This window comes from Plectropomus leopardus, chromosome 11, assembly GCF_026936395.1.
Source record: "Plectropomus leopardus strain MGB_pleo_1.0 chromosome 11, ASM2693639v1, whole genome shotgun sequence".
In the NCBI taxonomy this organism is placed as follows: Eukaryota; Metazoa; Chordata; class Actinopteri; order Perciformes; family Serranidae; genus Plectropomus; species Plectropomus leopardus.
Window position 1 is genome coordinate 26,858,220 of NC_142186.1, and position 26,297 is coordinate 26,884,516.

The 26,297-nt window shown below is 39.2% G+C and overlaps 1 protein-coding gene across 2 annotated transcripts in view; it reads right to left on the reverse strand.

Annotated features, from left to right (window-relative positions):
* Positions 1-438: 438 nt before the first annotated feature.
* cers2b (ceramide synthase 2b) overlaps positions 439-26,297 on the reverse strand; it is a 28,607-nt gene continuing 2,748 nt past the window's right edge. The window contains exons 1-11 of one of the 2 annotated variants that reach the window (XM_042489804.2): positions 23,184-23,658; positions 13,014-13,187; positions 10,904-11,021; positions 10,673-10,791; positions 7,661-7,718; positions 7,346-7,396; positions 6,516-6,608; positions 5,942-6,070; positions 4,376-4,482; positions 4,087-4,240; positions 439-3,439 (exon numbers count right to left, since the gene is read on the reverse strand). In XM_042489804.2, coding sequence (XP_042345738.1) covers positions 3,293-3,439; positions 4,087-4,240; positions 4,376-4,482; positions 5,942-6,070; positions 6,516-6,608; positions 7,346-7,396; positions 7,661-7,718; positions 10,673-10,791; positions 10,904-11,021; positions 13,014-13,186 — 1,149 coding nt within the window. In that variant the 5' untranslated portion in view covers position 13,187; positions 23,184-23,658 and the 3' untranslated portion in view covers positions 439-3,292. Of the gene's footprint in view, positions 3,440-4,086; positions 4,241-4,375; positions 4,483-5,941; positions 6,071-6,515; positions 6,609-7,345; positions 7,397-7,660; positions 7,719-10,672; positions 10,792-10,903; positions 11,022-13,013; positions 13,188-23,183; positions 23,659-26,297 lie in introns of those variants that run through there. The other variant, XM_088084475.1, reaches the window with a different exon arrangement.

Sequence of the window (26,297 nt, forward strand, 5' to 3'; positions counted from 1 at the left end):
GAGAGCTGGTCTGAAAACATGCCATATGGTATGCCTACAGTTGAGAAAACTGGTAGTGCTGGAAAGCAAATTTACAGAAGTAAAATTTTGAGGTTCCTTTGAGCATTTCCATTTCGTGCTACTTTGACATGTATTTATTGTTACTACACTATCTTGAATATACAAATTGATGAAACTGACAACTACATTTCACTGAAATCATATTTTATGATTTCATGTGACAAATAAACTGATTGATACTTCTCTAGATTTCAAAGGGAAATCTGCCAAAGGAGTTTTTATGCGCTTATATTTTTAACACTGTAAAAAGTCACAATGTGTTTCAAGTAACAAAAAATAAAAAGTGTTTAATGCTGTTTTTATTTATTTGATTTTTAGAAATCGTAAGGATCACTGCGGGAAATGTTTGCAAACACAAAAAACAAATACACGAAAAAGTGTTTTCATTGTGATTCATGATCTTTGCTTTTATTATTAATAACAATACTTAGGCATCATTAAACAAACAAAAAAAAAGAAAAAATAACACTGTAATTAGGACACAGTTGTTTCTTCTGTATCTCCGGGGAAGAGAGGTTGCTGGTTGGTCTGGGTTAGTAAAAAAGAACATGATGGCAGAATGAGGGTGAGTTTGAAAGGACGATAATAATAATAAAGGAGAGGAGTGGGGTGATGGATGAGACAGTGGAGGGAGGACGTACTAGAGTGGGATCGGTGAGGCGGAGACAGGAAAGAAAACGAGCGCACATGAAGACAGGAGAGAGAGCTTCCCACACATGACAGATAAGGCACTTTGACATACAAACAACTTTAAAGCATGACAGCAAAACGGCAACACTCATTTCTCTTATTCCTCATGAGTCACTTATCTGCCAAACATTGATTTCAATATCTTTTACATACTCAACAGATCAAATAAAAGCTGTAAAAACATGTTTTATACACACAATCATACCTAAAATCAATCACTTAGATCAACAGTTAAAACTAACCCAGGTTAACAAACATAACCCGAGCTACAAGGCAGTGAATTGAAGAAATCTGGCCCATATTTGAAAAATCTGGAAATGGTTAATCTGTCCCATTCCATTCAACTTAGTAAAACTCCAACAAAGCAGCCCACCTTCACATTGATTTTATGGAGTCGTGAGTTTCAGTGGGTGGCAGCATCGGTGTTATTCAAAGAGCTTCAGCCAAACCAGCGAGGAAAAACATTCAGCTCTGTCACAACTAGCAGGAAGCTGTGATTTGTATTGCAGTGTGTGTACTAAGCACTCGTTTCTGCGAATTCCTGACCGCTCAAACAGAACTGAGGAGGATCACCAATGCAGGTCAGGCGTCTCTTTTGGAAGAAGGAGTGGAACATAACGAGCTAAAATGGATTAAGAATTAAACAGACATTTTCTTCATGTTTATCTACAAAACAGACTCCAAATTTACTCCTTTAAATCTTGCAAGGCAGACTAAGGCCCTGTTTACACCTGGAATTTAACATAAATCCTGGATTATCACAAGTGGACAGCTCTTTTCTTTTAACTTGGGTGGTGATCACACATTATCAACCAGGTTCCTACGGAAACTTCTAAAATCCAGAGCAAGATCCTGGTCAACTTCTGCAGAGGAGCAATAGAAAGCGTTCTGACTGGAAACATCACAAACTGGCACGGTTTATGCAGGGCCCAGGACAGGAATGTTACAGTGAGTATTAAAACTGCCCATCAACAGAGCATCAGGGACTTTGGTGAATTGAGATATCGGCAGAGTCCAGAGGATATTCAAAGTCAGCACCCACCCCAGCCACAGTCTGTTAACCCTGTTGCCATCTGGGAAAAGATACAGAAGCATCTGCTGCTGCACCACCAGACTACGAAGCAGCTTCTTTCCCCAGGCTGCGAGAACCCTAAACTCGTCCCACGCCCAAAGATGTAGCAGGATACAAATTTTAAATTATAAATCTACCTTGTACCTTGTGCGTGCATGTGTGAAGGCACCTAATGCGAGATCCGAACGCTCAGACCACATTCGGAGGTGGTTTGGGCCACATGTGGCTACATTCTGGCAGCAGTGTGGACGCTAACGTGTCCTGGGCCACAACTTAACAGTGTGTTCGCAAAGAACGCGATGCGAGCATTTTGTGTGACAGGTTTACATACAAAGTCAATGCAAAGACGCAAATAGACATAGATTTATGCCTGATGACGCAATGGACACGAATTTTGCGTCCACTGCACAAGTTGAAAAGAGAGAAATTCACGTGACACTGTGTCTCGACAGCCTACCAGTGATGAGATCTGGTCGCTGTCTGTGCTCATATGAAGCTACTCTTAACATCAGTGCTGTGCAGAGGCAGAACAAATAAGGACCTGAAGGGCTCGCAGATTAGTGAGCAAAGTTATAACATTACATGGTGAGCTCTGAAAACGCGTTTTCTCTTAGCAAACGAAAATTATTTGGGAAGTGAGATCTGTTGACAAGTGGTCAATCAAGACGCATCTTAATGCCAGGTGTGAACAGAGAGATACAGAGCTGTCCAGTTGTGCTCGATCAACCAAGACGCATGTTAACACCGGGTGAAACAGGCTCCAGTTTATAAATGGCACAGGCCGTATTGGAGAGCAGAGGCACGCGCTCCTACTGCAGGTTTTTACAGTATATAAGAGACACTGTATGTTTGTGCAAAGACGTTGCAATAGCTGAACACCTACATAATTGCATAGACAGAAAATTAGGGAAATAAATGCCCTATTGACTCACTTTCTCAACACTCACTCTCTTTTGTTCTTTTAGTAGAAAACAAAAAAGGTGCGACGAAATAAAGCAACACAAGATTAAAGCAGAAAGCTTTTTAAAAATGGCATTTTAACAGCCATCAGCTGGCTCCAAGGCACACAGAACAAGGAAAGCTAAAGTAGAAGCAGCGCCACCCTCCTCCTCTGTCCATTTTCTCTCCTGTCTCTTTGAAATTTTGGGACTGACATCACACTGACGACGGAACATTTTTCTCTGATGACAAAGCAAAAAAAAGCCATGCCACTTAATGTAGTATCTGCTGGATCTCTGTGCCCTCTAAAAGTACTGATGAACGTGTGTGACTGTGTTTTCGTGATGTGCAAAAGTAACAGTGTCAAATTTCCTCAGGATACCTGCTGTTCTTTGTTGTAAGGGAATGACTTGCCCCCTCCCTAACCCAAAATCCCTTCTTCTTTCTCTCTCTTTTCATCCCTCCCTCCTGCTCCCCTGCTGAGGGATATGAGTCCTTCTCACATTTTTTCATCCCAACACTTGTTTGCTTTCACTCTGTCTTGCTGTGGTTGTTGTTGTGGACTGCGTGACCGTTCTGCACCGGCCCATTTTTCTTCATGTCCTTTTTATCCTCCTCTTCCTCCTCTTCTGAATCATCTGTTTCATCTTTGTCGCTCCTTTCATCGTCCACTTTTTCCTGGAAAAAAATATGAAGAAACACACCATTAATAAATGCTGAAACTGGAGCTCTGGCAAGTGTCAGAACAAACTTAAAACATCCAGATGCATGCATGAAAATATGTTTTTGCATGTAAGAGCACAAGAGATGTGTAAAAATGACATGACTTTTCATATTACTATATGTCTTTCTTAGCTTATAAGGAATATATTTTTATGACTGAGAGAAATTTATGCAGCACATTAATGCTTTGTTTATAATTATGTCCTTCGTTGTCACAAAGAGCTCACAAATAAATAACGGATTATAAGTATTATTAGTATTATTAGACTGAAAACTGATCGCGTGTCATGAATAATGGCTAACAGGCAGAGACAGACAAAAAGGTGTCTTGTACAGTAATGACTCAGGGTTTTTAACTGTAGGATCGCTGACACACACTTTTTAATGAACTCAATGAACTGAACAAGTTCACCCAGCTGCAGATTTTCAGTGTGGACTACATGTACATTTTATTTAGTCTTTGCCAGTATTTCATTTTTCTTTATTTAATGTATATTTGTCTTTTAGTCAGTGTTGGTTGATGCAGATGTGAGAGCTGAAATTTCCACTGTGATGAATAAACTTAAGTCTTGAACTTTGCATTACAATTCTTGTTTGCTTACATTGTTGGTGAGGAAGCGGATTGCTATGCGTATGATGAGAACAGCCCAGAAGACATGTAGACACTGCAGAGTCATCAAAAGTCCATTGAAAAAGTAGTAACCAAAGAAGGGCTCATAGATGGTCACTGGGTAAACCCACGTACAGTAAATAATCCTGCAAAATAGAGAGAGAGGATTAAAGGACAAGGTAACTTAAATAACATACAGGAGTGTGTTGCAAAAACACATTAAACCAGCTGTTTAAATTAAGTGTGTGCGTGTGTGTGTGTGTGTGTGTGTGTGTGTGTACCAGAAGGGGAAGATGACCAGCCGTGTGATAATAAAGATTGCAGCAAACACAATGAAGATGTAGTTACAGGCGTTTCGCCACCCAGCATAGTTGAACATCTTTGCAGACTGTCAGAGGGAGAGAGAAAGAAAATGTGATTATTAGGAAAGATGCAGAAAAATGGATAGTTAGGTTATTTGAAGAAGGGGCGGGTGCTTTATTAAATATATAGTATATGATATATGAATTGATAGTACATGATATATTTGAATATCATTTTTGTAGACTATGACAGATGGCCACATCATCATATATTTTTAATTTTTAATTTTTTTTGTCCTTATTGATAGGACAGAATACGCATTAAAGGAGAGAGAGGATGACATGCAACAAAGGAGTCGAACCTGTGGCTGCAGCGGCAAGGACATGACCGTTTTACATGGGGAGCCCGCTCTGCCAGGTGAGCTCCTGGGTGCCCCACTGCATCATCATATCAATACATTTGTTTACACTAGAGAAATGTATTAATGGATTAAAAAGCGGGGCATGTTTACGTGCAAGACGCTCACTCTCCCGAACACAAACTCACAAAGATAAACTGATCAACCACGGCCACCAGTTCAATGTCTCCCGAATTAATGTCAATTCAGATCCAGTGAAGGTCTATTATCAATATGAATTATTATCTTTCAGGGGATAACTGTAGAACAGATAACTATCCTAAAATCCAAAATCCAAAATATGCTGAAACGGTTGGTGCTAAATGTAACAATACAATGAATCTCTTCCATCACTTAAAACACCAACCAGTGCAAAATACTGCAGTCAAGCTGCAGCCTCCACTTTGAAAATGACAGTTAAACTATCCACCACATTGTTTTGTGGTACGTGTATTAACAAATCATTATGGAAAGAGCTTATAAGAACTGCCTTCAAAATAAAAGCAATTAATTAAATTTAGATTCATTAAATAAGTCAATCAGTCTATGAAAAATAAAGAGAACTCTGTAAAACAAAATAAGTAAATATCAAATAATACAATTAAGTGAAAATACCTCAGAGTATCAGTAAGTACCAGGACATTCTTATGTTAAATTAAAAAATAAAAGTCCTCTAAAATGTCTTATATGAGCTGTGATTCCTTTACATTCAGATTAGTTTACTAGGGTGATCACACAAGTATGATCATACACATCAAATGGTATTTATTTTAGAGAAAATATGAAAATATCAAGATACACATTATATATATCATGGCAAGATAAAAGTTATATCACCGAGCCCTTGTTAGAATCATGAAAACACCAGTCAATTTGCAGCTGTTCAACTTAACATGATCAAAGCGTTTCCTCCACAAGGTGGCAGTCTGTCATCAGAGTGTCGCCATCAATTTATCAAAGCTTCATGGCACTCATGAATCTAAACTTCAAACTCAGCAGAAATGCAGCATGTAAACAGTCTAAATAGCATTTTTTCTTTTTGGTAGGAAATGTTGTGATGTTTGTGATCATCCATAGGCCCCATTCATATGTTTGTTTGCCAAAGCATGCTGATCAAACTACCATGAGTCTATGAAATGACATTTACCTCAAGGAGGTAATCGGAGGAGTCATGGACCAGCATGATGAGAGTTCCTGCACGGATGTAGTTGACACACCAGGAGAAGCTGATGAGAAGGATGGTTGCCACATGGTGAACAATCTGCTCCTTGAAGTCCTGAAGAACAGGATAAAGTAAAATTGGTGGTAATGTTGAAAAAAAAAGTCATATATTTGTGTGTTGCATGTTTTTAGTGGGTGTTTGTGAAGTGGTAAATCCTGATTAGGAGAAATCCTGGTGAGAATATTGTTGTTGGAGGAACACAGTGTGCTGCTTTGGTAGGACTTCCCCTCACTGCGCACACACGTGTAACAACAGTCTAACGTCCAGCCCACAGTCCACGCCAGATGTTAAACTGATCAGATAGTAACACCAGACTTTGTCTTCCTCTAGCGTGCAGTTAATCATGACGCAATACTCATGCAAAAGTGAGACAGTTTGTATAAATTGTATTTGCTTTCCATTAACAGCAATTGTTGTGTGTTTTTTCATTTTTCTCCCTCTTAAGTCTTGTTGTTCAATATGACCTGCACTAAGCATGAGAAGAGATTAATTTACTCACTTTGCGTTTGACATCAGAAGCCACACTGAAGAGCAGAGAGCCGTAGAAACCCAGCTCGATCATGTAGTACCAATACTGAGATGGCAGGAGGGTCTTAAGGAGAGGAAACACACATCAGTGTAAGCAAATGTATAATAAGAACTTGAGCTGCAACTAGATATTATCACAGCTAAGACTGATGATTGACTGTTTCTCTTGATCAATGGATTAAATGTTTGGGCCACAAATTACAAAATAACAGAAAAAAACCCACGATAAGTCCATGGATTAGGGTATTTCTTCAACAAGTCGAATTGAAGACTTTTTAAAACTGTTTTAATGCCATGCAGAATTTTAATCCCCTCTTCACGGTAATACCAGTCAAGCAAAGAATAAAAACCAGTTGAGACCACAAGGCGTACGATAATTTTTTAAGTACATGAATTCATTAACATTTATATCAAATTATGTCAGTACATCCAAGCTGTATGGAATAATAAATCCAAGTAATGTAATCAATTAATTCACATTGGCCTGGACTCTCCTGAGACATTTGTTTTTTGTTTCTTTCTTTCAACTGGATTTTGAGCAGTTTTATATTACTATATTACTATAACTAAACGAAACTAAACCATGCATATTCTTTTAAAACATGTGTACTTTGACAAAAAATTGAATGTTTTGATTTGAATACACACGGAACAATTGTGGGAAGCTACACAATGATAAAATTAATGGACCTGCAATGTAAAACCTTCTCATAACTTTGAGTGAACTGCATTAGTGCTTTTTGAAACTTTTCTGCAGAAACTCTGGTGCATTCAGTGTAAACAGCCATTCCAGAGACTTACCAGCACAGGGAAGCCTTGCCACATCTCCTTCAGGTCATACAGCCAAGGTTTCTGGAAGGAGAGATGCGGTGTGAATGAGACAGCAGAGCTCGACAGGTGTATTTATATCAACTGACTCAGCATGGCGATGAGTCAACGCTGCCCCTCTGACAGTGGGAGAGGTGAAGTTATCACAGCAAAAAAAGACAAACTACTGTGAAACCCATCATGTAATGATGACAGGGCAGATGACGAATGAGCATGAGAACATAAAGAGACGAAAGGAGGAGGAGGAAGAGGAGGAGGAGGGGTCGAGGTTAACATGGCGGTACTCACATCGATGAGGGCGGCCAGGCCAGCAATGAAAGCAAGAAGGTAAAAGGTAAATCTCCAACTGCAAGAGAACACACACACATACAAACACACTTTCTACTCAGTCAATGGGGAAAAGACAATAGACACATTTTCTACCAGCAGACACAAAAACACACCACACACACACACACACACACACACACACACACACACACACACACACACACACACAAAATCTCTCAGTCACAAACACACAAGAGTGCCAAGTTGGAAAGAAATGCCAGGCTGAATGAACAGCCTGGAAAAATCTGGTGAACTACGCCGAGAATGTCAAATCAGGACACACACACAGCCAAGCACGTGCTGACACACAATGAGAGCTGTCTGTCAGAGAGTTTACTCCCTGTCATATCCTGTAACAGAGACAGTGAGGGATCACTCCCACTACAGCCTCTCGTACAGGTGTCAGGAGAGGGAGGAAACACGGCAGACACACAGACAAACACTAGAGCACAAAAGTGAAAACAGAGAAAATAGAGACACTGAGAATATGAGGACACACCACCAGTGGGGAAAAATAAGGGAGTGTAACAGAAAGCCTGTTGTGTGCCCACGAACAACGGACTGATTCAGAAGAGAAAGTTCGTAACGCGCACAGCGAAAGACACACCATAACCATGGAGTGACAACCATGCAGTCACATGCACGTCTGCACACATCCACACGAGTGTCAGAGCAAGACATCAATCTGCTTAAATATCCTCAACACACACACACACACACACACACACACACACACACACACACACACACACACACACACACACACGTGTAAAGCAGACACAGAAATAAACACACACCAGTCTGAATCATCTACTTGCACATTTAAGGGTCACTTAACCAAAATTACAAGAGAAACTTTTATTTTAGTCAGTTTTGGTTAAGTTTGTTTTGATTTTGAGTTATTCTGCTCCATCACAACACAAAGAGGAAGGTTGAATTTAATTTTGATTTGCAAAATTCTTCAGCCACAGTGTCCAAATTAACTTTGATAACACAGAACACTAGGGGTCGACTGCTTATCGGCCTGGCCGATTATTGGGGCCGATATTTGGCATTATGCTGATCATCTGTTTTGGTGGGTTGTTTTTTTTTTTTGGAATGATTGCTGATAAAATTACTTCAATAAAAAGTGCAAAGAAAGTGTCAGCATGGGAGGAACTTTTACTTTGTAAAACCTCAGAAAGATATTTTTATTTATTAATTTTTAATTTAAATTTTCACTTGAATTTATTAAAAAAAAAGTTGCTGGGAACTTGCTGTATTTGATGTTGAAAGTTTCAGTTTTGATTAAGCATTTGCCAAAGGCATTTAAACAATGTTTTGTGTCTGAGTTTATTTTTATTCCAAATTCTAAATATTGACAGAAATATTTTCATTTTTATTGTAAATGAATATCGATTCCAAATATTGGTTACCACTCTCACTACTAATAACCAGTATCAGCCCTGAAAAACTAATATCGGTTGACCCCTACAGAACACAGTGTCAACACTCTTTATAGGGTAACAAAAAAATCTCAGCTCATTCGCGGATAATCATCTGAAGCTATGGCCTTGATTATACATATACAGATGTTTTTAAAAATGGATATTTTCTTGTATGTTGTGACACCTTGTCCTCACACAAAAACACTTTTAGGTCACTAGAATGAAGATTTTTTAAAAATGTCTTCTAAGGTGCAGATTTTTAAAAACTCCTGTCTGATGTGCCCAATGTTGCACCTCAGTGTCTTCAGCTTAAAGTACGTCAGAAACGACAGTTTTGGATCAGGCCCGGTGTGGACGGAAGACTTATAAACTTGTCCTTTATATCGAAGGGCAATCAAAAGTGATGAGATGTTCAGTAGTTTTTTTGAAAAAGTAGGTTATGCACTTAACTACCATAGCACAACGTCAGGGAGTCTGCGAGTTAAAGTCGTGCTTTGCTTTTAATGTGAACAGAGAAACTTTATAAAATGTAAAAGTTATGGGTTCCTGACTACTGTTTTAAGACAGACTGACACAATGTGAATCTATCCTTTAAATGTTTAAGCACTAAGAAAACACTTTGTAATTCTGGTTTTGACAAGTACTATATAAATAAACTTTATTATTGATATTATTATCATTATCATAAACATTTCCACACAAATGAATCATATTTGCTCTAGATCAGCTACTGACTGGACCTCGTGGTGAGATTGTCTTCTGTGAACTACTTTTTCCAAAAAACAGGACAGACTATTCCTTAAGTTCCAGTGAAAACTGCTCACAATTAGGTCTATGTTTTCTTTTAATTTGGGTGAACTGACCCTTAAAGTGACGTAAAAAAGCTTTCACGCCTCTGTCGACACACATGGACAATGACAATGAAGCTTATGGTAACGACAGTCTCTACAGTGAAGTTATACACTGAAGACAACACATGAGGTGAAAAAATGCATTAACAGATCATCTATGAAAGACACGTCCTCATGCATATCACTGAACATTTGTGTTTCAGACTTAATGACGCTAACAGCATTATGCTATCTGCTGCTGTTTATGGCGCACTATAGATAGAGTTATCTGTGGTGTCATCTGTTGCCACGTGTGTGAATCCTTCCAGCTGACACTCACTAGTTTCAGTAGCCTCGTATTATCAGGTGATCATGCTGTTTGTTTAACTCAGTTAATGCTCTCACACAAAAATAACCAACAGTGGCCACAGAGGCTCTGTTGTTGGTCCTGTGCTAATGAGTATGGATGGTTGGATTTGAGTGTGAGAAGAGTCGGGGCTACAGGCATGGTAGCAGCAGAGCGGCATTGTAATGAGTGCATGTTAAAAATAGAGGGCTACTTTGCCCTCAGAAATGTGCTCATATAGCCGAAGGAACGCACGCATTGGCAGCTGTTTCAACCTGCTCCATAGCTCTAGAGACATGTGTGCATACAGTATATGTCTAAATGTGTGAGTGTGTGTGTGTGTGTGTGTGTGTGTTTGTGTGTTTACCTGGCCTCTCGAAACTTTTTGAGCAAACTCGGTCTGTCCTGGTTCCTTCGTCTCCTGAACCATCGCTGCACTTGTCTTTCTGAATAGCCAGTCTGCTTGCAAAGACTCACTATCGAAGTCTGAGAACAGCACAAAGAGATCAAATTGAAGTTTTTGATTTCCTGAAAACACACACACACACACAACATGCTGCTCTGTCTTTTTTTAGAAGTGTATTGTGCAAATATGTACCTGTGTGGGGTTTTTGGTAATTTTACAGTAGTAGGACTCCAGTGTGAGGTTGTAAGGGACTTTGAGCCGCACCGTCTCTTTCACCCCAAGCAGAGAGGCCAAGGGTGTAGCCACCGTCCTGCAATCACAGAAAGGTTGTGGAGATTAGAGGGAGATGAAATGTAGAGAAGTTAATGACAATGCAGAGTGCAATCATAAGCCGCGTTTCCACCAAAAGTTCCCAGGGACATTTAGTCCCAGGAACTCCAAGGTTCCTTCAGCCCATTGTTATCTGCATTTCCACGGCAGTCCAAAGACCTGTGAAGATTAGGCAAATTAGTCCGCTGACGTATGAAAAAGCAACATGACGAGACGAAGGCTGCTGGTGGGTGAACACACTTTGCAGTGAGCAATTCAGTGCGTCCGCCTGTTTCATTTAAATAACACACCTCAGGTTTTGTGTCACTGCTGCAGAATATTGCTGCAAGCTGGATGTAATGAATGAGATGCAGAGGATAGAAATGAAACAGAGAGTGTCTGTCTCTACAGTAAATCTCTTGAGAGTTTGATGATTATTTATTTTTGCTTTAGAACATCAGAAAACAACACCTTTTTCACAGCACCACAGCCGTTTTTCTCTCTCAGCCTGATGGCACAATCTCGCACTCTGTTTCTCTCTGTCATTTTAAAAATGAGTCGCGAAAACCACAGTAAAGTCTAACTTTACTTCTAATGTATCAGACAAAGAGAAAAGTTTTCCCATTGTCCGAAATGTACCAAAATACTAAGGTACTTCATTGTTTTATGAGTGAAGCGGTACAGAAGTGTAAGCAGCAGCGTTGTGTTTGATTGACCAGTGACGGTCATCCCTGCAAACTTCATCTTGAAAGTTTGCGTACTTTAAGAAAGTACTATTATTGCAGTCAAAAAGGGGCTATAGGAACTCTCAATTTGTGAGAAATGACTGACTTAAATTTAAAGTAAAGGAAACCAATAACTAACAGACATAAAGATTTAAATCATTAGAGGCTAGGATGATGAAAGTCTTGATGACAAGAAAATAGTGTTTAATACCAAAGTTACTTTTCCCAATGAAGATCTCACTGCCATTTCTAGCAAGAAAACCCAAAGAGCAACAAGTATCAATCATGCTTATGCATGTACATTGAATAAAACTCTTTTTTGCTTTTTTTCGTATGTCCTGTCATATTTGTCAAATTTCCAGCTTGCCTACTTTATAATTTATCACTGTATGACTGGAAGGGAGTTAGGAATTTAAAAAAACCAAACAAACAATAATGAGGAAGAGCGCATTAGCAATAAAACACAGGTGGACTTTATAACGATGTAACAGTGTCTGATATCCAAAACATTAGCTACTGGAAACAAGAACACTTTACTTGTGTGATACACAAAATGACTCACCTGGAGTTTTTCTTATCATATACAGCATTTCCACACATTTACAACCAACTTTTCCATAGCATTTTTTACCCCGTTTCCATGACTTTATTCAATGTATATAGCGATACAGCCCTACATCATCAAACACGCACTTCTCAGTCATTTGCAAATAAGCAAACTGCTAGTGCTCGCTAACTTTACTCATTCGTTAGACATTCCCACCGCCAAAACGTGAAGCTATTGACGCTTTAACAGACATGCAGCTCAGCACTTGATTTTAAATTAGTAATACAAGGAAGAAGTTTCACTAGACGTGTTTTTGGGTGTAACAATAATCAAAACATTTTGGTGTATTTTCCAAACTTTTCCAACACATTCTCTAAATTCCAAACCATTTCCAGGCCTGGAAAAGAGATTTTCTGATTTAATGAGTTTGTCTGGAATTTCATGACCATAGAAACCCTTTATATAGTAGGGAACAGCATTGGGAATAATAAATAACTGCTGAGACAGAAATCAGGGGATATGAACTGCACTCTGGAGTGAAATAATATAATTGAAGGCCAGAGGATGAGATAATTGATGGGCAGGCTAAAGGAGAGTCAGTCAAGGGAAAAATATCAGAGTTAGACTGGACAGAAAGAGAGAAAAATGTTAGAATTAATAACTTAAGACTTAGAATGAGGGACACATATATTGAGTAAGACAGCGTGAAAAATGCACTGACCTTTCAAAGATTTGGCGAATAATGAGGAATACGAGGGCGATGGGCAGCGCCACCCACAAGTCACGGGCTTTAGCGTATACTCGTCCATCCCGGTCCTCCAGGTCAGCCCAGCCCAGGCCCTCTGGAAACCACAGCCGCTCCTGCCAGAACCACTCGCTCAGCTCCGACAGCATCCTGCAACACAGGACACACAAGCTGTCAGGACCACCTTCATGAGTTTATTAGATTGCGAAATTAAAGTCTCAAGACCTACATGTGTTCTAGAGGCAGAATATACACCACAAAAAAATGTGACGTGGTTACGTATAGTGACACTAATCTGAATGCACAAGCAGTCTATAGGGAATTGACGTCAGTTCCCCAAATCTAGCCCCTGATGCCAGGTGGCCCCCCAGCCATTTTCTTATTCACAATAAAAATAAAGTGATTAATACTGGGAATTGTTTTTTGCACTTTCAGTATACATAAGGTGCCATAATACAGTACCAAAATAGAGCTTGTTTGTCAAAAAAATTGCCAGCAGATGTTTCCCTGCACCCCTGACACAGTGGTCCTAGGTAAACCCCAAATGTCCCAAAATCCTAGAAACATCCTAAAATCCCAGAAGTCCAGGAAATGCCTGAAAAAATCCTACAATCTGAGTAACGTCCTAAAATCCCAGAAATATCCTAAAAATGTCCTTAAAATCCAAGAAATTCCCTAAAATCTACAATCACCCTTAAATCTGAAAAATGTTCTAAAATACAAGAAACATCCTTAAATCTAAGAAATGTCCTAAAATCCGAAAAAACTTCCCTAAATCCAAGAAACTTTCTACCATCCGAGAAACATCAGAAAATCTGAGAAATACCCTAAAATCCTAAAAATGTGCTAAAATCCTAGAAACACCCTAAAATCTGCAATGTATGGCCCCAGAGCAAAGTCAGTTGAGTATTCCTGCTATAGGGGCTTGCTTTAAAGGCAGCAGCCATACAGGCCTGTCTGTGTATAGGGGAAAGACATCTGTGATTGGGAATGTTTGCTACCATGTAATTAAAAGAATTAGATGATGGCACCAGCGCTCCCCTCTCATTGGAGGCCTTCCTGTAGGTTTTTCCTAATGCATATAACAGAGCACAGGCAGCATGCGGAGAGCTGGGCTTATGAGGCCCACGTGAGGGAAGAGAAATCAGACCAACAACTGAGCTTCGTGCTTTCAACACCAGCACTTTCCTAAACAGATGAGAGCAGCTGCAACAGAAGTCTTTTTTTCATTCAGAGAGTACAGAGATTTCTGCTGCGAAGTTCAGGGAGTGGCAGAGAAAGGGAGTAAACGGGGTGGCGGCGAGGGAGAAAGTCGAGTCTGAGGGATGTGAGTCATGATTCATCCATATGTGCAGAGCAGTGGGGGCGCCCCCACACTCTCCATCTCTGGAGTCCTCTTGCAGATTCTACAGTGACTCCCCCCACCCACCCACTGCAGATGTAAATGCCAAAGCCCTGTAACCGCTTCACTTCCAATCCCGTCCCCGCCCTGCTGCTCCCTGCCAGTAATCAAGAAGGATTCCCTCTCTGGCCCGCAGAGCCAAAGCCATGTGTAATGCTGTCCCACCCTTGGCTATCTTTAAAATATGCAGCTGAAATTAGACTTGGATGCAAAGAACTAATATAGGTTCGCCTAAGGAGAAGCGGTATGGTAACACCGTTTTGACAAGGACTTCTAAACAAAGTAACAATGTTAAAAAATCACAAAAATGTTCAACTTTACTTTGAGTAATTAATAATCTCCATACCAAAAAAAAGGCTATAACATTTCCTGTACCCAAAGGTGATTTCCTGACATAGGTCGTTTCTTCAGATCAACAGTCTAAAACTCAAAGTATTCAGTTTACTATCATAGAAGACAAAGAACTAGAAGAAGTCAGCTCACATATAACACTAATACAGAGTATCGTTTTTGCTTAAAATGTGACTTAAAGGTCTGCTATGTAGACCTTTACATGAATGGGACTATCTAGAGTAAGTGTTTGGTTGCTCCTTATGTAGATATAAATGGCTCATTCTAAGCAGGGTTTTCCACACATTTGTTTATTTGTGGCGACCCACCACGATGAAAACATCTGCTGCCACAAATTGAGCACTAGGAGCACTACTGGAATATATTTACCTTCGTTACTGATTGTACAACACTCAGAGCATGGAGCCCACTCTGGGCACAGACGGAGCAGTAAAATATCAGGCGCAGTGAAAAGTGAAACTAACGTTCATTATAGTTGGTCTCAAAGTCTGTAGCAGCTGCTCCTCTCAGCTCTGACTGGATCGACAAATCAAGAAAAAACTGCGGCTGAGGAAAAAACAAATACTCATGAAGAGCTCCACCTGCCCTGTATTAACAGACCTGGGAAAACCTCTGAATTTAGAGAGAGGACATACATTAAACAAACTATTAAAGAGGGACACGCACACAAGATTCTAAAAAAGGGTATTTGCAAAATTCAGATTTACAAAAGTTGTAAAATGTTAAATACTATCTTAACACTTAATTTTCATCAGGGCTGCCAATGAAAACCAGCCTTTTAGCTAACTTGGGTGCATTTACATTTGTTTGAATGTTGATTAATGCACATTTTCCCTTTTAAAAAAAAGATAAATGAACACCAGCAAAGGCACAGGAATATTGGATTAACATCCCGAACAATCTGATCAAAGAATAAGTCATATATTTCACGCCAGTGGTTTTATGCACACATTTAGGTCGGTCGCAAAAAAAGGAACAACTGGAGTTTGATACTCAGCCCTTTTTGTCAGTTTCCTTATCTTTGTCTTAGTCGACAATTAATTCTTTCAAAACAACATATATAGATTAGCTCCTGGAGTTTCACACTGATCGGACGCTTTTCATTAAGTCAGCCTTAAAGACCAAACATATTGCTGCTGCTTGTAGCCTCTGACACTGTCCATGAGACAGTGTCATGCCTGAGTGTGTTGGTTATTTTCCACATCATGTCATGTTAGTCAAGGCCCCCGTTTCCTGTTGCAACAGCACGGCTGGCCGAGCACTGGGCTTTCCTCTCTCTCTGTCTCTCTCTTTCTCTCTCAGGTGGTGGTGGATGGGAAGGGTGACATATTTTTCCCAGTTATTTTGCCAACTCTTCCACTTCAGTAGCACTACATCTCACTTCTCCTGGAGTGTCCTGCCAGATCTTGTGAGCTCTGCTGAACAGCTTGTTTGTTTGCATGTCTGGGTCAGTCAGAAGCAGTGTTATCTAGCCAAAAACAGATAACTTAACGTACTTCTGAACAGGCAGACAGGTAGACTGCGCTGACTTCTCTAAGTAATAAATGATTTCCATTAATAACAACTGACTATAAACTGTAACTAAGTACAAACAGGCTTTACATACACACGTGCACAGACACCCAAAAAACAAACAATCAAGGAGGAAATACTTGCAACTAAACAAAAACAAATTCTTTAAATTCTGCTGTGTGGAGGCGATTTAGGATTCAAGAGGATATTTTTAGGGTTTCTAGTTGAGATCATCCAGTGAATTCAGCGTGTTAAAGCTCTTTTCCCCACACAGCTTTCCTAACAGCACATGCCATTGGCCCACAGGATCATATGACCAGACTCTGACCATTTCAAAGGTCCAATAAAAATAAAGGATGCCTCTGGCAGGGGAGGGAGAAAGGAAGTTCTCTCACTGTCTCCTCTCTCGTCCCCACTATGAATATACATTACAAGGATGTGGTGATTGTAAACACAGATCCAACTTCAGGCTGGCAGATTACAGCTCCAGATGTTACTGATATCTTCTCAGCTCTACCTCAGTTTACAAACTCATAATGCAGTTTCTCAAAACAAAAAATAAAATAAATAAAAGGAAAAAGCCTTTAGAGGATAACCTAAACAGACCTGACTGGCACCTGGTACAGAGTCCAGGAATATGTAAAGAATGTAAACATACTGCCACCATAGCAAAGGGTCTTTCTCATTCACTCAGCATGAATGAAAAGCATGTTATGGGGTTTTAGAGTCACCCAATACTTAATTTATCTGAATGACAGAAGACTGAGTGGACAAGAGGAGCATCAGTCACGAGACAGTAGCAGTGAGTCACTCATAACGTGCCATCTATGTGAGCATAAATACCCATTTACTCATATCCATTCTTACTTAAGTTGTTCGCTGACGGCTGACTCATTCGAACCACAGCGCAGCTTTGAAAAAATATTCACACAGACAGTTTGGACAGAGCACATGGGAGAGGTCAAAGCCGAGTCTTCAGTACCTCAAGTTTGAAGGTCTGATAAGTCAGAGACAGAGCGGCACATCGACGACATGCTGATATCACAAACGGTCACAAGACAAGAGAGGTGAAATGAGGCTGAGTCAGTCAGATAAGTGCTGAATTATTTCATGGCCTTGAACATTACTGAAGCTCATATCCAGGTTCAAATAAAGTACAGTATTGTATGGATAAGGTACCTACTTTTTGTATACTCTAGCCCAAAGTAAAGATCTGTCCGTTTCTAGCTCCTTTTACACTGCCTGTTCAGGTCGGGAATATCACTCCGAATTGCCGCCTCCAAGTTTTGTATAAAAGGTATGATCGTGGGGTGGGGAGACAGTTATTTTGCCTTTCAGCCATCAACAGAGGACGTTACAGCACCGAATCGAGGTCTGTGTAAAACATGGTTCCTACATCTTAAAGCGAGGTAGATTTAAGATTTTTTAAGACTTTTTTCACGACACTCAGAATCACGCTTGAGACAAATTTTCTAATAACCAAAAATACCAAAAACAAGGAAAATTTTATTTTGCCCGAATGTTTATTGCAACATAAAACATGACTTTTTTGTCCAGTGAAAAAGTTAGATTATCTACATCAACAATCCTTTTAAGAGTGGAGCACATGGAAGACAATGAACATATTATATCATCATAAAGGCATCTATTTGGTTCACCAACAGACGTGGGAAATATCTGGCATTTCTGGCCAGTTTTCTGGCTGATTTTGTGTTTTTTAATCTGTATGTCAGATTCTACCACTTGTATGAAGGGTTAAGGATAAGTATTTTGTTAAATTGTTTTGTTGTTTTTTTTAAATGGATGTTATAATGGTGCGGTGCTGCTGATGGTCACTTAGCAATGTCAGGACCTAACTCCGCTCCTTTGAATATTGGAACAAAGTAGGCAGCAAGTGCCCGACCGTCATTTCTCTGGTTTTTGACTTTGAGAGAGTAGCTCAAGTCCTCAAATACTGATTGAACTTTCCTAGGCCATGTAAATAACATATTAGAATTCAACTGTTTACTTCTATTGCAGCCAACGCACTAGCCATCATTATTTTCAATCGAAGGCCGCATAGGCGTGTTGTGATAATGAAAAGGCAAGCCCCTTATACATGGGAGCAGCCACGTTTGAGGGATTTCTGGGAGGTGATTGTCTAAGATTTCACAGAGGAATCATTGAATCAAAACTTCAGGATGATGATTGGGAGGGAGCCACTTTCTACCAACAAGCGCAAAGCCACAGCATCATGTGACCTATAAAAGTGAAAAATATGTGTTTCCATTGCAGTTTTGCGAAATATGGCTTTTTCGAATCGCCTGAAATGCCACCTCATGACTGACGTGTTTCCATTAGGTGTATATTATATTATTAATTTCAACCAGCACAATTTGAGTGTAAATGTTAACCTGCCTTAGGTCAGCCCTCTTTACTGTTCTGACATCTTATTTTCAAGTGGTTCAACATGCACTTTGCAGATCACCGTAAAAACTATGAAATCTTGAATGCACATATTGTGTCAGTTCAGGAGTCAGGCATGCTCTCTGTAAATGGTTCGTCAGCTGTAACTCAGGTCATGCCTTGGACATTTTGAGGGGATTCATCTGAGGGTGAGTCAGAAACATCCCCCACATTTTCAACATTCCTCTGGATCCCAGTTTGACTGAAAACAATCCAGTTTGTAACTTGTGTTAAAGTACAAGACACTGGTTAGGCCATCATGGTGACTGTAGTAAATGATACACTGCAAGGAGGAGAAAATGTAAAATCATCCCAAGGGCAGACAGCCTGTCTGCAGTGATCTGTTTCATCACAGTTATCCCATCTTCTGTGAGATAAAGATCACAACAAAGTCAACTTCAGTACCTTTGACACTGATCTGCGACCCTCATGAATTATTAATGCCGGGATTCAATCAGTCAGCAGAGTGATTTGAAAAGGCCTGGCAGGAGGCGTGTGAGGGTTATATTGTCATGTTGATCTGACTGGATTCAGGCCAATTGTGCTCTTTGAGTAACTACAGGTACCTTCCCCGGAGCAATTAGATGGCCCGTGAGTATACATGAGGCTGTTCTTTTTGTTGAGCTATAAATGGTAATGATTCCTGTCTTCAGTTGAATTACTTATTAGTCAGCAAACAGAGCTGAAGAAGCAGGAGTTATAATCATTGACAGATGTTATCTTCTGTCCAGGTTAGAGAGAGATAAACCAAAACTGAGATATATATATGTATATATATATATATATATTTAGATATGCGTGTGTGTTTCTATATAGGTCATAAAAAGTAATGCCACATACACTAAAAATGTAAGGCTATTTACAATAACCAGAACTTAACAAATAAAAAAGAACCAATATCAATTACTTGGTGTTTCAGCTATGCCACAAAATCTTGGTTAAACAGCCAGTGTTTTTATGAATTTGCACCTCCACGTGACGCCCAGCATACAGTGCTCAGCAGCTAGCTCATAGTCAGTGAATCCTCTGCTCAGAGCATCCATGCTGTAAATAAAATAACAGTCTTGTTAGTTCCAGTATCCTGATCTCTGTGACGTTAATGCAAGAGGGCATTCGCTAAATTATTTTAGTAAAGTCAGGAATGCCAAGAAGTTCCAAGAATCAATTCATTGAAATATATATAAATTATTAATATTGCCAATATAGATAGCCTACAAGAACAACAAGATCACACATATATATGCATTTTGCTGCAATAAAGATGATTGAGATGAATGGACTAAAAAATATATCTTGTTAGATAAAACAGAGTTAAAACAGTTTCCTTAAGGGGACATTTTTTTGCAGTTGAAAAAAAGGAAATAAATCGCACTATATGTTATATACACAATACTCAGCATCACAAACATTTAAATTCACAATAATATTGTGTCGTGACTTAAATATTGTGATAATAATCTCTTGTGGGCCACTGGTGATTATCACCCCTAGATTTTACAATGCAACATCAGAAAAAAAACAAATCATAAAATCCACAGTTTTTAGCATTTTTAAGACATTATAATGTTTTTACAGCATATTAACACAAATAAAATCCTTATTTTTAGATCAATAAAATCAGCCTTTTAAGACTTTTTAAGGATCTGCTAGACTGTCAAGGTTTTGTGAGATTAACATGATGTTTGACCTGGATGCACTGTTTTACCAATGGGAGGATTTCCCTCCTGATTAATTATTTATTCAGACTTTTAAATTGGCAGTCACAGATTGTAAGTAAGTATATTGTACTCTGGGGAAGGAACAATCGCTTTCATCATTTATTAATGTAACGATTATCCATTGAAATTGACTGTAACACTAAATCAGCGTTACGAAATTAACAGACAAGCAGCAAATCTCACATTTAAAACAATGGAACAATACAATTCTTAAACGATTAATCACTTATCAAAAGGTACTGGTGCTTAATTTTCTCTTAATCCACTTTTGAGTGACAGACTCATTGTTTCAGTGCAACTATCTGGCTAAAACTTCATCCAGTGGTTAATGTGATGTTTGGCGTGAATGCAAAGCTAAGCAACACATGCACAAGTATTTGCCTTTTATCATCTCACTGATTTGCATGTTTTAGAGCATGAATGAGTGCTCATGGTTGGTATAAACAAATCTCATGAGGTTACAAACAAAACAACTTCAGATCATATTTAAAAGCACAGGTGGCTAGAGTCGCCACCCTATCTCAATTTAGAGATTGAAATGATGATGGAAGAGCTAAGGGAATGTTCTTTATTTATCAGGAGGGGAGCAGCTGGTGTGTGACTTTAATTATCCTCCATGAAGCAAAAAATAATTTTCCTTGAGCCTCCCTGATTGACTTAGAGAAAATTCATACCCTCCCTCCACCACAAATTAGTTGGTAGACTTTTAAAAAAGGACTCTTTAATGTTTGAAAGTGAAAATTTGAGGAGGAAATCCTGGAGTTGAAAAATCTCTCTCTTCTGACGGAAGTGTTCAATCCACAAAATGTGCTCAAGGACCGTTGGCAATGTGAAAATCCAAGGATAATTTCTGTTTTTGCAGTTTCTGGGTTGGATCAATTATTTAATTTTGGTGTTTGTTTTAAGGAAACATCTTGGGTTTGTAAGGCATGTTAAATACAAAATACAACAACTTAAAGTTGCATGCCCTCTCCTAAACAAAAATAAAAACAACAATTCCCTCCCCAGTTCTTAAATTTTTTCTTTTGACATGCTTCCCCCTTTTTGCACCACCTCTCTCTAACAAATAATGAACAGTCCCTAAATCTTTTGTATTTAACTGTGGCATTGCTGTGGTTGCAAAATAGTGGAAACACTAAGTAAAGATCACAATGGTGGCAGCAGGAGCGGTCAAAAACTGAAACAAACGAACAAACTCTAACATGACAGTGTATAAACTGATTTTGATGAAATATCGCTATTGTAAGCTCAGATTTGTTTGTGTGTTTTTTGACTGTAGCATTCATCCCATATGTGTTAAAAGTGCCTTGGAAATGCGAAAATTCAATGATACTGCCTGTTTTTTCAGTATCTAGTTATGATAAATGGTGTAATTTTGGCAAACAAAACATGCCTTGCAGACTCACGTTTTCTTTAGAAACCCATAGTAAAATATATATAAAATATAGCTACTGCTTAAAAATAATATATATAATATAAGTGCCTCCTCCATTTTGCACCCTCTCAGAAATAACGAACAGTCCCTAAATCTTGCATTTCACTTTGATGTTCAAGCAGCAATGAAATAGTAAAAAATCTAAGTAAAGATCACCATGGTGGCAGCAGGAAGGGTCCGAGACTGAAAGAAACAAACATACTGAAACACAAAGAACAACAATGTCTCCTTTCCAAGATGACAGTGTATGAACAGGTTTAGATTAAATAACACAATTTTAGGTTCAGATTGGTGTTTTGATGTTTTTCTGATGGAAGCGTTTGTTTTACATAATGTTTTCAAGGCCTGGCAGGAATTTGAAAATCAAGTTTTAATGTGTGTTTTTACAGTTTCTGGCTATGATAAATGGTGTAATTTTGGCAATAAAAAAGAAACATGCCTTGCAAACTCACTTTTTCATTAAAAAAATATCAGTAGTAAAATATAAGCAAACACACAAATTGAAACAAAAAAGTCTACTCTCCAAGATGACGTGTATGAACTGATTTTGACGAAATATTATTTTAACCTCAGATTTGGTTGTGTTTTTCTGATGGAAGCAATCGTTCCACATAATGTGATTTCTTTAAAAATCAGCATTAAAATATATACAAAATGCAGCCAGTGTTTCAAAGGAATATCTGAAGTGCCTCCCCCACTTTGCATCACTCCCTCTAATCTCATAATTAACGAACAGTCCCTAAATCTTGCATTTCACTGTGGTGTTCATGCATCTGGGAAATAGTGGAAAAGCTAAGTGAAGACCACAATGGTGGCAGCAGGAAGGGTCCTAAACTGAAACAAATCACTGTAATTAAACACGTTGTTTATAAAAAGGTCTATACGTGCTATCACTGCATGTCTGCCTGTAAACCACGGTGTTGTATTTGTGTGCTTACACTGATAATGTGACATAATCTGCTGCTAGTTAGCAAACTTTACAAACCGACCCAACACTGGGCCACGCGCCAGGCTGCCCCCGTGTCTTCATATTACACAACCAGGATTAACGGTGACTACAGTACTTTCCCGTAGTTACAGCAACGCACTGACATTTTTTCCCGACTGAAGCCTCAAAATTTGGGCCTCTGCGTTATATTTAATTAACAGAGTCCTTGAATGCGTAATGACGTCTGAGCCGAAGTGAGGATGCGGAGCGTGCGCCTGCCGTTAACCCACTCACGCGCACACACAAACGATTAACGTCTGCTCTCCGGGATGAAAGTGAAACAAACGGTACTTACTTTGGTGTTTTCCCCCGTAGTGAAGACCGAAAAGCGGCTTGCAGTTTAAGGAAAAAATATTTTTTTGTATTTTTCCACAAAGTCGTCCGGATCCCACCTAGCTAGCTAGCTAAAAAAAACAAACAACCTAACGGTCCTGTTGAGTGTGTCCAGTCCGCTGTTGGAGCTCAGAAGGGCGCAGTCCAAGTTTAGTATCCGGACTGATTTTTACATCTCTCCATGGCGGACAAAGTTTGTTTCTCCTCTTCAGAAAAACATAAATGGGAGGTGAAAACAAAAAAGTGACCACAAGATGGAAGAGTGTTTGAGATGCTGCAATGCGATTTTTTTTTTTCTCCCAACAGCCTATTTTTTTTTTCTGCCTCCGTCTCTCGTCGTGTCCCAGCTAACAGTGTGTGTCCCCGGGAGTCGGTGGGGTTTGTCTGGGTGTGTGGCCGGGCAGTGGAGGAGGACGGGCCGGCACGAGAGCGGAGTGAGAGGAGCAGACAGAGGGAGGAGTGAGGGGATAACGGAGAGGGAGGGGCGCGGTGACGTCCAAGCACATGAGCGCATTTGGCTGACACACACACATCCGCTTTTTGTTTCCGCTCGGAGAAAACTTTAAACCCCCTTTTCCGTCTAAATGATAACCGAGTTAAGGGGTGGCAGAACCGTGCAGTGTGCTCTCCGCCCTTCATTTTTTGTCATTTAATATTTTATTGGATGATTAAAGTTTTTTTTTCTCGGGTTACAACTTTTGCCTCAGCTGACCTTTGACCCTCCTTGTTTTTTTTTTGCAAAAGTAGCATTATTTACAGTTATTTATTGTGAATCTGCAGCTCAGTGTAAAATGCATTTTATTGAATGATATAAGGGACTGTTCGTTATTTATGGTATGGTATTTATGGTCCGACAGAGAACAAGAGTAGACGGATATTGCTTTTCAGGGCCGATAACAATTGTTAGTAGTTAATGAGACTGATAACTGATATTAGGAACCGATATGTATTTACAAAAAAAATAAAAATATTTCTGTCAATATTTAGAATTTGGAATATAACAAACTCCAACACCAAACTTTGTTTATATGCTCCTAGCAAATATTTAATCAAAACATATCCAGAAAGTTCCCAGATTTAAAAAAAAAAATAAGTCTAGTGAAAATTGAAATAAAAATAAATACATTAAAATAGCTCCCTGAGGTTTTACAAAGTAAAAGTTCCTCCCATGCTGACACATTTATTTTATTAGAGATCATTCAAATAAATCGCTGATACAGATAATCGGCAAAATGCCAAATATCGGCCCCAATAAATAGGCCCGGTCGATAATCTGTCAACCCTAACAGAGAACCCGAAGAATGAGTGCTTAAGCCTAGAAATCTGTTGGCATTGCAGAACCTCTGGCTGCCTTGTCTCAAGTCAGTGGGTTTTTTGAATGTGTTTTTATTAGATGCCTGAAATAAACTCTGTGGTTAACAGAAGCTGAAGAGACTTTCCAGTTTTGTTCTGACAATACGTGAATTTTGAAGCTTTTATGTCTTAAAAAAGATGGTTGCTAACAAGTGGCTAAATGACACTACAGAACGTCATCATGCCAAACACGACTTTAAAGCCCTGTTGTGATGGTGACATTAAATCGTATGACCGTGGTGAAGTTCATCTATAGCCTAACGTTAGCTTTTTACTCTTTGCAATCGATTTTACTTTTCAAAAACCCTAAAAGTGGTGATTATTTATGAAGATTATCTTGCTGAGCATAATTTATGCCAAAATCCACTGGAAATATCCCGTAGGCTCTTTGTTGAGGGAACCGGGTCGACACTAACTTCAGTGTCAATTTACAGAAAAACATCATCCCTAGGGCACTATATGTTGTATTTATTTTAAACACCCTCAGAACCTCAAATACCACAAGTGGGTTTTAAAAGCATGTCTTGTTTGAAAATCTCCAAAATCACACCATTTATCATAGCCAGAAACTCTGCAATATGTTTATTTAAGGTGGGAGGGAGGGCCATGCATTTCTCATTAATCACTCGGAGAGGCTAAATGAAAAATATTTGTAGCTCTGGGGAGGGTCATAAAATAAAAAAAGCCCTGAAGTCACACCCAAGCCAACCCTTACTATGATAAATGAAGTGCAGTCTCCAATTATTACAACTATTACTATTTCTACAGAGGCTGTTTGTCAACCTTTCTCTTCAATTACCACTCCACCAGCCAATGCCTACAACTGTGATGAAACATCACAGATGTGGACTCAGTTCACATGACTTGGAGATGAATGAGACCTGAGTTGTGTTGTGACGTGCAAAACATTGATTTGGTCCCACCTCTGTGAAACACTGACATTAAATATCTCAAATTATCTTTCTGCCTGAAGTTTTAGTGAGTGCATAAATAAATAGGTAATCGTTGTGTGGCATGTACAAATATACTTGTTAGTAAATCTTTAAAAACACGCGACCTTTGACCTTTTTACACAAACAAACAAAAGCTACTCCGAATGTTTGCCTTTGCAGGGCAATGTAGTTTTTGCTCTGTTTGCATTGCAGTTGCCCTTTTCTCACACACAGCGGGTTTTCAAAGGGGGTAGAGGGAAATTATCTCACCATCCCCGTGACCCATGAACTATATAAAAAAACGTGAGGATTTACAGAGTGACATGTAGAACAGAGTGACTTCAGGTCTCACTAACCTCGAGCCTGTAAAAGAGCTGACGTCAGACAGTGATAGTTCGCTCATGTGTGGCGTGATCACATGGAGGTTAGTGAGGCCACACTGCTGGGTAGATGAGGCTGAGAGGAACATTTTGTGATTTATAGAGACTATATGATAGATTTTAAGTTGCAACTTACCAGTGGGGCACGGACGATTTTGAATGGGTCAAGAGTAGAAAAAAATAAAAGCGATTTTTGTTATTTACAAATCATTTGTTATTAAAGTAGGTTCCATACAGCCACGTATAACTGCCTTAGAAAACATCTTTATGAAGTTAACAAAAATGAGTTAAGATCCTTTGATAGAGTCTAATCGCCAAAGCCCCAGTCTGTTGCTTACCTTATTAAATAGTCTTCTATAGCTCCAATTGACGTGTCCTTATTTAAATGTGTGTATGTACTTGTTTTTGACA